Source organism: Otolemur garnettii, unplaced genomic scaffold (assembly GCF_000181295.1).
Source record: "Otolemur garnettii isolate 467f Iridium unplaced genomic scaffold, OtoGar3 scaffold00007, whole genome shotgun sequence".
Lineage (NCBI taxonomy): Eukaryota > Metazoa > Chordata > Mammalia > Primates > Galagidae > Otolemur > Otolemur garnettii.
The window spans coordinates 5,841,125-5,856,019 of NW_003852402.1; the positions used below are offsets into that span (position 1 = coordinate 5,841,125).

The window sequence follows — 14,895 nt, forward strand, 5'->3', positions numbered from 1 at the left end:
GGATTCGAACCCGCCACCTTAGGTGTATGTGGCTGGCGCCTTAGCCACTTGAGCCACAGGCGCCGAGCCAAGCCTATTTTTGAGCTTTTTATAATGTTTATATTGTTTTGGTTTTTACTACTAATTTTTAAAATCCCTCATTACATTGCGTAGCATTTTTGGTCACCATGTTAGACGTAACGCAGTGTTTCTGCTAATCTGCATGCTTTCCTTGGTAGTCTTCCTTTTTCCATCAACATGGGTGTGCCACCAACGACACCAACGCCAAATACAACAGTCGCGCTGCTCAGCTCTACAGGGAGAAAATCAAGTCACTCGCCTCCCAGGCAACACGGGAGCGCGGCACCGATGTAAGTCACGGGGAGATGGAAGGTCTCCTAGACGTGTGCTCACGTCAGCAGAAAAGTGGGTTCTATCCTGAGCAGTAAAAATTTTCTACCCAAATTCTCTTACAAGGAGATGATGTGCAGTTGATTCTCATTATTTGGGATAATTATGCTCCATAAATTTGCTGTGGGCACTGAATTGATGGGAGCTGAAATATCACTCCTGCAGGAGGTATAGGATTAGGAGCCTCTGGTCTCATTTTCATCAACTGATCCATACACAACCTTATTCAACATATGTTTCTGTTTAAAGACACCTTATTTAATATATATAGTTGGTTCATGAACATTGAATTCACAGCCAAGGGACTATAACTCAGAATGAAACTTACCTGACACTTGTATTGTCTCCATAAGGCAGAGGCAGCCTTCGTGTGCTGAAGAATGTTAGGCCACCTTCACACTGCACTTGAGGGCCATTTTAAACAAGAAGTCATCAGTAAAAAGCACAAAAACGTGATAAACTGCAAAGAGCACACTTGTTTACAAGTGTGAGAACCGAAACAAGAAGGCCAAGTGTGCCTTGTTCTACATCAGCTGGGGCCGCGCTTGCTGGGCGACTCATTTTGTGCTGTTTGGTACATGTCTTCAAAGGACTGTGAAAACCCCATGAGTACTTATTTGGAGGTTACAAGAAATATTAGCAAGTAGGTGCGTTTGTAAATGTGGAATCCATAAACAATGAGGATTGACAGTAGGATGGAACCTGCACTTGGATGTGGAGTCCATCTGGGTGTGGCGGCTCACCTGTAACCCCAGCACTCTGGGAGGCCACAGCAGGAAGATCACGTGAGCCCAGGAGTTTGAGATCAGCCTGGGCAGCATAGCGAGTCCCTATCTGTACAGAAGATTTAAAAATTCACTGCACATTACGGTACCTACCTGTAGTTTTAGCTACTTGGGAGACTGAGATAGGAAGATTGTTTAAGTCCAGAAGTTCAAGACTGCAGTGAGCTATGATCATTCCACTGCTTACTGTCCTGGGCAACAGAGTGAGATCCTGTCTCTAAAAGAAAAAAAGATATAAAATCCTTGATCTTTTCTTTTCAGAGGTGGTTTGTGGAGTTGGGGTAATTGACTTCCTTAAGGTCAGGAAGGAAAATTTACTGAATTGACATATTACTAAAATATACTCAGAGGCCCTCTGTAGGCATGTTACTGATGATTTTATAATAATGGAAAGTACCAATCCTTAGAAAACAGATCTCTAGAAGAAGAGGAAAGAGTATGAAATAAAACTTAGAGGCCAGATGAAATGCTAAGCCTTGTTTGTGTGTCTGTTCCAGCTGTGGCTTGACAGTTGTGTGGTTCCGCCTTCATCCCTTCCACCAAAAGAAGAAGATTTTTTTGCCTCTCATGTTTCTCCAGAGGTAAGTATCATGCTTCACATAATTTTAAAGTCTACTTATTTGGACAGATATAAAAGGAATGTGTTTAAAATGTTTCAGTTAGGGTACAAGCTAAACTGTTATAACAAGCAACTCTGGAGCTGGGCACGGTGGCTTACACCTGTGATCCCAGCATTCTCAGAGGCCAACGTGGGTGGATTGCCTGAGCTAAGGAGCTGAGACCAGCCTGAGCCAGGGTAAGACGCTGTCTCTAAAAATAGCGTGTGTTGTGATGGGGTCCTTAGTCTCAGCTACTTGAGAGGCTGAGGCAAGAGATGGCTTGAGCCCAAGAGTTTGAGGTTGCTATGAGCTATGACACCACGGCACTGTATGGAGGGTAACAAAGTGAGACTCTGTCTCAAAAACAAACAAACAAACAAAAAACAAGCAGCTCTGAAATCTAATCGTTTAAACAAGAGAGAAATGAGTTGACCATCAACAGCTCGCAGTGGGCTATCCAGGGTAGACAGGCGGACTTGCCTTGCTATTCTCAACACGTGGCTTCCATCACAGGCTCTCAAGTGGCTGCTCCAGTTTAAGGCCTTTCCTAGCCAATGATAAGAGGACAGACCTTCGGGAAAGCAAATGCCCCATATTTTTAGAGAAAAATTCTAGAAGTAGTATGTATCACTTTTGACCAGCTGGCTGGAATTTAGTTCTGTGTCTGTACCTGGTAGTCTGACAGGTTAATTCAGAGCTTTGGCACTGACAAAAAAATGAAAATAGTTTTAATAGGGGTTTGAATCCCAGTGTCCTGATTTTACTATGTACATAGTATGTATCTCAAGGCTATTGTGAGGATTAAATGAGTTAATACAGGAAAAGTAATTGGTGCTTAGCACAGAGTCAGCCTTCAATAAATCCTGTAGGTGTCCTCATTATCCTCATCTTGGTGGTTTGATCGCAGCCATGACACCAAACCACAGGACTTCCGTGGGGTTCTCCTAGTCTTGTTGGGGAGGGGACACTATTTGCTGAATTGCTGCTCAATCCATTCTTTAATTTTCAAGTTAAAATTACGTAAACTTACATAAATTGCTGAACCTTGATTTTTTTAATGTTATAATTTACACATGTTATCATTACTATAGTCAATAGTTACTAGAAAGCTGGCTGGTGGTACATGCCTGTAGTCCCAGCTGCTCAGGTGGCTGAGGCAGGAAGATCACTGGAGTGTAGGAGTTCAAGTCCAGCCTGGGGAACATAGAAAGACCCCAGATCTACTAAATGATTGAATGACTGATGGTTACCAGAACTAGTTATCAAAAAGTACGAAACAGAACACAAAAGATAAGCTGTTCTCTTATGATGTATTCCTATTGTTATACATAGAATTAGATATAGAATAGCCATGATTAGATAGCTGAGAAATGTTAGGAGTAGGAATGATAAGCTAAAAAAAAGGAGAAACATGAACAGTGTAGTGTGGATTATAGTTGAAGATACCACAAATTAATGTTTAATCTCGCTCTTTCTGTATGTGGATGAACACACATGCAGAGATAGATAATTAAAAATGCACATGTGTAGCTGGACCTTGTGGCGGGCACCTGTGGTCCCAGCTACTTGGGAGGCTGAGGCAGGAGACTTGCTTGAGCCCAGGAGTTGGAGGTTGCTGTGAGCTGTGATGCCACAGCACTCTACCCAGGGGGACAGCTTGAGGCTCTCTCTCAAAAAAAAAAAAAAATGCACATGTATTCATAGATTAGCACACATAGGCCCTGCACCTGTGGCTCAAGCAGCTAAGGCGCCAGCCACATACACCTAAGGTGGCGGGTTCAAATCCCCAGCCCGGGCCCGCCAAACAACAATGATGGCTGCAACCAAAAAATGGCCAGGCGTTGTGGCGGGCGCCTGTAGTCCCAGCTACTTGGGAGGCTGAGGCAGGAGACTCGCTTGAGCCCAGGAGTTGGAGGTTGCTGTGAGCTGTGATGTCATGGCACTCTACCCAGGGGGATAGCTTGAGGCTCCATCTCAAAAAAAAAAAAAGATTAGCACACATATACTTAGATTACCTAGCTTTGTCCGCTAAGGGGACCCAGAGACAGTGACACCCTAGTACCACAAGCAACCTCAAAATCCTGGGCTCAACCAAAATCCTTCTGCCTCAGCCTCCCAAGTAGCTGGTGCCATCGTGTCCAGCAAGTTTTTCTATTTTTAGGAGAGATAGGGCCTCACTTTGCTTAGGTTGGTGAGCTCAGGCAATTCTGCAGCTGCAGCTTCCCAGAGTGCTGGGATTACAGGCGTGTACAGACGTGTGTCCCCTTGGCAGCACAGTAGCTTCGTTTCCCTCAGTACCACCACCACGTGTGAATAATGCATTGCACTAGGATGTCAGTGTGTCCACCATGTCACTAGGTGATGGGAGGTTTCCAGGTTCGTGTAATCTTATAGCACCTGTTGTTGACTGCAATGTCAGATGTGGGGCGTGACTGTATATACTATGTGTGCTGTACTTCCCCTCCAGGAGGTGGAGCCTAACTTCCCTCCCTGTGAGTGTGAGCCAGACTTAGTGACTCACTTCACAAGACTAGAATATGGAAAAGGAAAAACAATGCTTTACAGCAGGAAAAACTGGCAGATGCCACCTTAACCGAGTGATCAAGGTCAACATCATGTGTTGAGTGACACTGATGTGATGAATGAGAACGCACTTCACCTCTGTGGTATTCTTCTGCAAACCTGAGTCTAATGATGAGAAAACAGACAAGCCCAGATTGAAGGCATTTTATAAAATACCTACCTGGTATCCTTCAACAGTTGCAAGGTCAGGAAAAACAAGGAGAGACTGCGAAACTGTTACAAGCCAGAAGAGACCAAGGAGGCATGACATAGAGCAGTAGGGGGACCCTGACCTGGGTCCTAGAGAAGCACTTTGGCAGAAAAGCTGGTGAACTCCAAATAAAGTCTAGAGTTTAGCTGACAGTGTTGAACCAATGACAACTTCTTAGTTTTGACAGCTGTATCATGGGTTTTAATGTTAGAGGAAGCTAGGTGAAGGTATCTGAAAACTACTAGCTTTGCAACTTTTGTGCAAATCTGAAACTATTCCAAAATAAAAATTTGATTTTAGGCTGGTGCAGTGGCTTATACCTGTAATCCTAGGGTTGAGGCGGGGGGATTGCCTGAGTTTGAGACTAGCCTGAGCAAGAGTGAGACCCTGTCTCTAAAAATAGCCAGGTATCGTGGCAGGCGCCTGTAATCCCAGCTACTTGGGAGGCTGAGGCAAGAGAATCACTTGAGCACAAGAGTTTGAGGTTGTTGTAAGCTGTGAGGCCACAGCGCTCTACCCAGAACAGCAAAGTGAGACTCTTTCTCAAAACATACATACATAAAATTTGATTTTAAAAAGAAGGGAAAAGAAGAAATTTGATCATTGAAACCGAGATTTAAGAATATACTTGTTTTAATTTTATCCTTTTCTGCTAAGCCACTAAACAGGGACTCAGAGGTGGCTTATTTAAATGGTTTGGTTTTTCTCCTGCTTTGATTTGTTTTTTACAACTGGTTTCTTGCTTTGTCTGCTAATGACTTTTTTCATCTCACTTTAGGTGAGTGGTACAGCCTGGGCCTCATCACCATCAGAACTGTCTTCTTTAACACCAAGGGCCGTGGAAACCACTCCAGAAAATAGTGAAGGTGGAGTCTTTACACTTGTCATGTAATGCCATTCCATTGCCTAAAACATTCTACAAAACTGTCACAAATTAAGACATAGACCTCTTTCTCTAGTAACAGGAAGAAATAGCCATGATAGATTATAAAGTGGGCAAAAATACTACTGAACATGGAATATGATCTCCTTTCTGTAAAAAAAAAAAAAAAAGGCTGGGCACAGTGGCTCACGCCTGTAATCCCAGCACTTGGGAGGCTGAGGCAGGCGGATTGCCTGAGCTCACGAGTTCCAGACCAACCTGAGCAAAATCAAGACCCTGTCTCTAAAAATAGCTGGGTGCTGTGGCAGGCACCTGTAGTCCCAGCTACCTGGAAGGCTGACACAGAGAATTGCTTGAACTCAAGAGTTTGAGGTTGCTATGAGCTAAGATGCCATGGCACTCTATGAAGGTGACCAGATGAGACTCTGTCTCAGAAAAAAAAAAGAGAACCAAACATACGCTCACAAAAAATATCCTGGAAGGCATTAAGTAGAGGATGAAGTTACTGAGGAGTTTGGTTTCTGCTCTCAATAGCACTGAAGTTTCTGAACTCTTATAATGAGCATTTTACTTTCTTTCTCTCTCTTTTTTTTTTTGAGACAGAGTCTCAAACTGTCACTCTGGGTAGAGTGCTGTGGCGTCACAGCTCACAGCAACCTCTCACTCGGGCTCAAGCGATCCTCTTGCCTCAGTTTTTCTATTTTTTAGTAGAGGCAGGGGTCTCACTTTTGCTCAGACTGGTCTTGAACTCGTGAGCTCAAGCTATCCACCCCCTCGGCCTCCCAGAATTCTAGACGTGAGCCAACGTGCCCTCCCAAGTGTTTTACTTTCATTAATCAGAAAAGATTGTAATTTAAAAACTATTATATAAGTAGTTGATACCTAGTGATTCACATTTGGTGAATTTATTGTCAGATTGTGTTTATTATAAATTATTTTTTTCAGTTGCTCACGTATTAAAACTCATTTATATGATGTGAATAGTCAGCTCTTCTTTCTGTTTTAAAATTGTGCATCTTTTGTTAGCCCAGCATATTAGTATAAATTAACAGCAAAAATGTAACTCTGGATGACTAGCAGTGAACTCATGAGATGAGGTCCCATAAGAAGTGCCGGCTCATATAAACTGAGCCTGGAGCAGCCTTATGAACTTACTATAACAGGAAAAACTGAACAGTCACCAAACTTTAGGTTGGATGAGAATATTCAGGGAATTTCTGGCAAGGATTTTGGACAGTAAGTGGTATTTATCAAGAAAAGAATCCAAGAAGATAGAGGCATTTGGCTTTATGCCTGAGGGCGGCTGTGGGCATGCTGTAAAGAAGAGGAATCGCTCCCTTTGTAAGGAGTATTTTTTTTTTTTTTGAGACAGTCTCATTATGTCACCCTCAGTAAAGTGCTGTGGCATCACAGCTCACAGCAACTTCAAGCTCTTGGGCTTAAGAGAGTCTCTTGGCCCTAGACACTGAGCTACTAGCGCCAACCCCCTTTGTAAGGAATTATAGGGGTAAGGTAGGATGGTCTGAGAGCAACAGACAGCGGAGGCCGGTGTTTCCTTTCATTGGTATGGGAGTAGACATATCAGTGAGTCAGGACAGGAGTGTTTCACATCCTGGAGAATGATGGGTTATTCACCAAATGGAATTTGGACAAGTGCCAAGGTATTTTAGAAAAAAATAATAAAACAAAGGAGAATTCCTTCTTTACACCAGACTAAATTCAGATGGATCAAAGATGTAAATGAAAGTATGATGGTCCCAGAAGAAAACGTGAGTGGAGCTTTACTACTGCCCTGGATTGAGGAAGCCCTTATATATATTCAGACCTTGTAAAAAGATAAGATTAATAAGTCTGACTGCATATGTGTATAGATTTAATGTTTCTATTCTGAAAAAGTTCTTTAAAGTGAAGACGAATGATAAACATTTGCAATCCATATATAGACAAAAAGGCTTATTTCCTTAATATGCAAAGAACTCAGCATATGATGTGGCTGTTTCATTCATGATTTGGATTCTGTGATTTGTTTTGCATTCATTTTTAGGCATATGGGCTTAGATCCAGTAAAGAAGACATTTATACACCTCTAACTGGAGTTTGGCTCTTTGATTTCTTAGCTTTACGCTGCACTGTGGCCACACCAGCCCTTAGGTTCTTTTCTGTGTTTGCTTTTTGTTTTGTTTGGAATGTGACACTTGTCCCCTGATCAGCAAGGGGCTGCCTCCTTATTGTAGTTTCACTTTAAAATAGTCAGGGTGTTGTGGCAGGTGCCTGTAGCCTCAGCTACTTGGAAGGCTGAGGCAAGATGATCATTTGAGCCCAAGAATTTGAGGTTGCTGTGAGCTGTGACACTGTAGCATTCTACCGAGGGCAACAAAGTAAGACTCTTGTTTCAGGAAAATAAATAAATAAATCCAGCCAGTGTAGTCACTCCTGCAGTTGTGTATTTTTAATTCCTCATAGCACACAGACCCAGTTCTGGACATTACTATTAGTTTGTGTGTCCACTTTGTATCCCCTCCACTGAGCTGTGAGCGCCTCCCTGGAAAGATTCATTTTTAAGATGAGAGATACCCCTTAGCCATTGATTGATTTAACATTATCTGTAAAGAGAGAAGAATTAATTTCAGCATTCTCCTGACTAACAAAGAGAAGCAGGGGGTTATGTATGCTCCGAAACAGTACAGATGATAATTTGATTATTGTTGCTATTACAATTTTTTTTTACTTTTATTTTTCTTTTTTCTCCTCATTTATTTTTTTCTTCTTCTCCTATTTTTTTTTTTTTTAACATGAGCTGAGTGATCCATGGTTATTACAATTTTTTTTTTTTTTTAAAGAGACAGAGTCTCACTCAGTTGCCCAGGCTCAAGTGTAAAGTGTATCACAGCTCCCTGCAATCTCAAACTCCTGGGCTCAAATGGTCCTCCCACCTCAGGTTCCTGAGTAGCTGAGACTAGAGGCATGTGTCACCACAACCAGCTAATTTTTACATTTTTTGTAGAGATAGTCTCCAGACACCTGGCCTCCAGTGATCTTGCTTTGGCCTCCCAGAGTACTAGGATCACAAGCATTTGCTACCACACCTGTTTGGGTGTCTTGTTGACTGCTATTTCTCCAGTGCCCAGAGAGGGGCATCAGTAAGCAGGTGCTCACAAAATATCAGTGTGCTTAGTCATCCCGATTTGCATATTTAAATGCCTTGCTCAGAGTTTACCTTTTAAATATGTATAAAGATGAACCAGCAGGGTTTCCTGTAAATCACTATTGGGCCTGGCATTTAAAAATATAGCATTGTTGACATGTAATTCACATGTCATAAAATTCACCCTTTTAAAATATACAGTTCCGTTTTCAGTACATTCACAAAGTTGTGGCATAACCATCACCATCTAATTTAAGAATATTTTCAGTTGGGTGCCCATAGCTCAGTGGTTAGGGCACCAGCCACATACTCTGGCCATTGTGGCAGGGGCCTATAGTCCCAGGTACTTTGGAGGCTGAGGCAAGAGAATCCCTTGAGCCCAAGAGTTTGAGGTCACTGTGAGATATGCCGCCATGGCACTTTACCTAAGGTGACAAAGTGAGACTCTGAGTTAAAAAAAAAAAAAAAAGAATATTTTCAGTCCCTTCCATTTCCCTCCACCCTGGTAACCTCTAATCCACTTTCTGCCTCTGAGTCTGTCTGGATCTGGACATTTAAGTTCCAGAGACTCACGATATGTGGTGGTCTGTGACTGGCTTTCTTTGGTTATAATTTTTTCAAGGTTCATCTATTTTGTAATACCTGTCAATATTTCATTTCTTTTTATGGCCAAATAATATTCCATTGAATATATATACTACATTTGTTATCTATTTTTATTTATTTGTTTGTTTGCTTATTTATTTAGAGATAGAATCTCACTCTGTCTTTCTGGGATTCAGTACTGTGGCATCATCATAGTTCACAGCAACCTCAAACTCTTGGGCTCAAAGGATCCTCTTGGCTTAGCCTCCCAGGTAGCTCAGACTACAGGTGCCTACTACAATACCTAGTTATTCTTTCTATTTTTTAGTAGAAATAGAGTCTCACTCTTGCTCAGGCTGGTCTCGAACCCCTGAGCTCAAGCAATCCACCTACCTCAGCCTCCCAGATTATAGGCATGAGCCTCTAATTATTATTTTTAAAATAATAAAATATACTTTTAATAAATGTTTAATGGATTTCCTAACCAGGATCACTTTTTAGGCAAACTAGAAAACAGGGCAGGCTGGGTGAGCGATTCGTGCCACTCTAGCTCTTTTGTTGGCCCAGGCAGGAGGATTACTTGAAGCCAGGAATTCAAGACCAGTCTGGGCAGCATAGTAAGACCCTGTCTCTACAAAAAGCATAAAAATTAACCAAGTGTGGTGGTGCATGGCTGTAATCTTAGCTTCTTGGGAGGCGAAGATGGGAGAATTTCCTGATCCTGAGGGTTTGAGGTTACAGTGAGCTATAATTGCACCACTATACTTCAGTCTAGCCAGGGCAACAGAATGAGACCCTGTCTCTAAAAGAATGAAAAAGAAAAAGGCAGCAAGGCAGATTTCTAGGCAACTGAAAATTTAGTTTCAATCATTGATATAATTGGTACTAGAATCTCCTAATGTTAACACATATTGAGAGTGTAGCCTGTATATGTACTAGGTATCTTACAACAGGTCACTTTAAAACCCACTAGATTGTGATGTGAGAGTACTACAGGGACCATTAACATTTCTATTCTGTAAAGCCATTGGATAAAAAATATATTTCTACTTCAATGAGATTTTAGATCAGAATTCTTTTTTTTTTTTTTTTTTTTTGTGAATCAGAGTCTCAAACTATCACCCTGGGTAGAGTGCTGTGGTGTCACAGCTCACAACAACCTCAAACTCTTGAGCTTAAATGATTCTCTTGCCTCAGCCCCCAAATAGCTGGGACTACAGGCACCCACCATAATGCCCGGCTATTTTTTGGTTGTAGTTGTCATTGTTGTTTGGCAGGCCTGGCTTGGATTTGAACCCACCAGCTCCGGTGTATGTGACTGGCCCCCTATCTGCTGAGCCGAGCCTAAATCAGAATTCTTATAATGATAGAATATAGAACCAAAAAGAAAGATATCATTGAGAGAACTGGATAAGATATGTACTATTGAGCAAATTGAATTATTATACAGTCAAGATCATGTTTGATGAGTATATTTTCTGCATTAATATCAATGTTTTAAATTTTCAGGGGGACCAGAACAAGGACCAAGTGTAGAAGATCTTAATGTACCAACAAAAGCTGCTTTGGGTAATATGCTTAAAACCCTATAATGGGGCTTAAAGAGTAAGGCTCATTAAGAAAAAAATGAATGCCTTCTTTGCATTCTGCCTAGGTGTCTCTATTGATAGCATTATGAATCTATTAATGAGATTTTTAAGCAAAATTTTCTGTATTTTAGCCAGATTTATGAATGTAAAATGCAGCCGTCTATACCCTTAATCACAATTGCTGTTGTTACTTTTATTTTTGTTTTGTTTTTTAAGTAAATAATTTGTATTTATTTATTTATTTTATTTTTTGCAGTTTCTGACCGGGGCTGGGTTTGAACCAGCCACCTCCGGCATATGGGGCCAGCGCCCTACTCCTTTGAGCCACAGGCGCCACCCAAAGTAAATAATTTTTTTTTTTTGGAGACAAGATCTTGGTCTGCTATCCAGGCTAGAGTGCAGTGGTATAATCATAGCTTACTGCATTCTTGAACAATAATACCTTGTCTCAAAAAAAAAGGAAAAATATTAAGTTGTTTTGTTTTGTTTTTGAGATAGATTCTCACTCTGTTGCCAAAGCTAGAGTGCCTTCGCATCAGCCTAGCTCACAAACTCAAACTAGCAACCTCAAACTCCTGGGCTCAGGTAATCTTCCTACTTCAGCCTCCCAACTAGCTGGGACTACAGGCACTTGCCATACCCCTAGCTAAGTTTTTCTAATTTTATTTTATTTATTTATTTATCTATCTATTTTTGCAATGGAGTCTCACTTGGTCACCCTTGGTAGAGTGCTGTGGCATCTTAGCTCACAGCAACTTCAAACTCTTGGGTTCAAGTGATCCCCTTGCCTCAGCCTCCCAGGTAGCTAGGACTACAGGTACCCACCACAGTGCCTGGCTATTTTTAGAGATGGAGTCCTGCTCTTGCTCAGGTTGGTCTTGAACTCATGAGCTCAGGCAATCCACCTGCCTGGGCCTTCCAAGTGCTAGGATTACAGGCGTGAACCACCATGCCCAGCCCAGTTTTTCTATTTTTAGGGCCTCACTCTTGCTCAGGCTTGTCTTAAACTCCTGAGCTCAAGGTATCCTTCTGCCTCAGCCTCCCAGAGCACTAGGATTACAGTCATGAGCCACTGCACTGGGCCTGAAAAAATTAAGATTTTTATTTTTGCTGAGTTTCTTAAACATAACTGTAAAAAAGAATCTATAAACTATGATTAAAATAGACTCATAAAATGATTTAAGAAACTTTCTCTAATAGCATCATGTGTTTGTGTGCAATTTAGAAAGTACTACTGCTAAGATACCAGAATGCTTTGTATTTTTTTTTTTTTGGCTGATAATGATAAAATATATGTGTGTGTGTGCGTGTATGTGTGTGTGTGTGTGTGTGATATGCATGCCAAGGTGAAGAAGCACATCCCTATTTGGGTACACACATAATGCCTGGCTAACTTTATACTGTAAAATAATTTTTTTTTTTTTTTGCAGTTTTTGGCCGGGTTTGAACCCTCCACCTCCAGCATATGGGGCTGGCACCTTACTCCTTTGAGCCCCAGGCGCCACCTGTAAAATAATTTTTAAGGTTTTCAAGAGTAGAGCTTAATAGAAGATTTTGTTCTAATATATACACTTAAAAATGTTCCTGAAGAGGCCAGGCACGGTAGCTCAAGCCTGTAATCCCAAAACCCTGGAAGGCTGAGGCAAATGGCTTGCTTGAGCTCAGGAGTTTGAGACCAGCCTGAGCAAAAGTGAGACCCCCGTCTCCACTAAAAATTGAAAAGAAGTAGCCCGGTGTTGTAGTCCCAGCTACTCGGGAGGCTAAGGGAAGAGAATCCCTCGAGCCCAAGAGTTTGAGGTTGCTTTGAGCTGTGATGCCACGGCACTCTAGCCAGGAGAACAGAGTGACACTCTGTCTCCAAAAAAAAAGGTTCCTGAAGGAAATACTGAAATTCCTGAGGGCAGCTCAGGCTCTTTATTTCTCTTCAGTGGATTGTTCAAACAATACATTCTCTCGGAGCTTGGACACCCAGTGGAGACACTTGAGTCTTCTGGCCTGCTAATATGGACAATGTGACAGCCTCTTAATAATGTACAGTGTCTTAGAATTTTAAAAGACACCCTAAAAAAGAATTATGTGTGATTTCTATTGGTCTGACATTTTTAACTTTTTTTTTTTTTGGCAGAAGTTTCCTCTATCATAAAGAAGAAACCGAATCAAGTTAAAAAAGGAGTGAGTATTATGTGACTATGTGTAACACACCTGGCAGTTCAGCTTGGAAACTAAAAAGCTACTTTGGGGCGGCGCCTGTGGCTCAGAGGAGTAGGGCACCGGCCCCATATACCGGAGGTGGCGGGTTCAAACCCGGCCCCAGCCAAAAACTGATAATGATACAATGATAATACAAATAAAAAAATACAGAATTAACAATTTGTATAGCATTCACATTGCATTAGGTATTATAAGTGATCTAGAGATGATTTAAAGTGTGCAAGAAGACATTCTTAGATTGTATACAAATACTGCACCATTTTCTATTAGGAATGTGAGCTTTCTCGGATTTTGGTATCTGAGAGGGCCTGGGAGCCGATCCCCCGAGGATACCAAGGGATGGCTATAGTAACAGCAGCTTCTCAGAGCGGTGGGGCTAGCTGAACAAGACAACCAATGCAAAGGGCTTATCCCGGGGCCTGGCAGGCAGTCCATGTAAATAAATGTTAACTGTAGTCATAATAGTTTTCAGTCAACTCGGGCAGACTCTAACCTTGTATGTCTTCTAGCTTGGGGCCAAAAAAGGAAGTTTGGGAGCCCAGAAACTAGCGAACACATGCTTTAATGAAATTGAAAAACAAGCTCAAGCGGTAGATAAAATGAAGGAGCAGGAAGACCTTCTGGCCAGGGCGGCCCCTAAGGAAGAATCAATGTAAGTTGAAGTTTGTTATAGTGATTTGTTTGGGGGAATAAAACTATTAATTAAACAACCCCAAGATTTGCTTTCCAAATGCCATTAATTTTTAAGTGTGTGTTTGAGGAAGGAACTGCATACTTTAGTTTTTTAAACACTGGTATTTCATTGATGTGTGGATTAGAAGGGAAAAGGACTGGTGGTGAGGGGACAGCAAGGATTTTTGGTTGAAGCTGTGAGGGGGGCAGGACTGGGGCAGTATCAGTGTGACGGGAAAGGTGGAGGCGCGGAGGAGCCATTTACACAGGAATGACTCTCAACACTGTGACTGTAGGGAATGGTGGATGACACCGCAGTAAGACACCATTCATGGGCACTGGGGCAAAAGAGTAAAAAAGACTGACCCACGTTGGCCAGGATGTGGGTGTGAGAAGTTGAAACCTTCTTACCTTGCTGAGGGCAGCGTAAAATGGTGCTACTGTTGTGCAAAACAGTTTCTCAGTCCTCCAAAAAGTTAAACATAGAGTTACCAGGTGACCCAGCAGGTCCACTCCTAAGTATATTATATACTCAAGAGAAATTAAAACGTAGAGCCACACACCTACACAAAAACTTGTACAGGATGTCACAGCAGCATTAATCCTAACAGCCAAAAAGTAGAAACAACCCAAATATCCACCAACTGATAAACAATAAACAAAATGTGGTATATTTAGAAAATTAAGTACTATTCAGCCATGAACAGTTGTGATGAATAGCCTCGATAAGTGTTACAACATGGTTAAATCGTGACAAGTATGTGCTGCTGGGTCCAGTGGCTCACACCGGTGGTCTCAGCTCCTCGGGAGGCTGAGGCAGGAGGATCCTTGAGCTCAGGAGTTTGTTACCAGCCTGAGCAACATAGAACTCTAGAAGGAAGGAAGGGAGGAAGAGGGGAAGGAAGGGGCAAGGGGAGGGCAAGGGGAAAGGACGGGAGAAGGGAGGGGATGGAAGGAAGATTAATGTTAAGGGCCAGGCTGGGTGGCTCAAGGCTGTAGTCTCAGCTACTTGAGAGACTGAAGCGCAAGGATCACTTGAGCCCAAGAGTTTGAGGTTGCTGTGAGCTAGGACAACACCACACTCTACCCAGGGTGGTAGAATGAGACTCTGTCTCAAAAAGAAAAAAATGAAAAGATTTATATTAAGAAAGAAACCAGGGTGGCACCTGTGGCTCAGTGAGTAGGGCACCGGCCCCATATACCAAGGGTGGCGGGTTCAAACCCAGCCCAGGCCAAACTGCAACAAAAAATAGCTGGGTGTCG

General features: G+C 42.1%; 1 protein-coding gene across 3 annotated transcripts in view; it reads left to right on the forward strand.

The window, feature by feature from the left end:
* ARFGAP3 (ADP ribosylation factor GTPase activating protein 3) overlaps positions 1-14,895 on the forward strand; it is a 59,786-nt gene that overhangs the window by 15,205 nt on the left and 29,686 nt on the right. For 2 of the 3 annotated variants that reach the window (XM_003783135.2, XM_023509187.1), the window contains exons 4-9: positions 219-350; positions 1,673-1,756; positions 5,326-5,413; positions 10,670-10,729; positions 12,875-12,921; positions 13,470-13,612. In XM_003783135.2, the coding sequence (XP_003783183.1) occupies positions 219-350; positions 1,673-1,756; positions 5,326-5,413; positions 10,670-10,729; positions 12,875-12,921; positions 13,470-13,612 (554 nt within the window). The remainder of the gene's footprint in view (positions 1-218; positions 351-1,672; positions 1,757-5,325; positions 5,414-10,669; positions 10,730-12,874; positions 12,922-13,469; positions 13,613-14,895) is intronic. The other variant, XM_023509186.1, reaches the window with a different exon arrangement.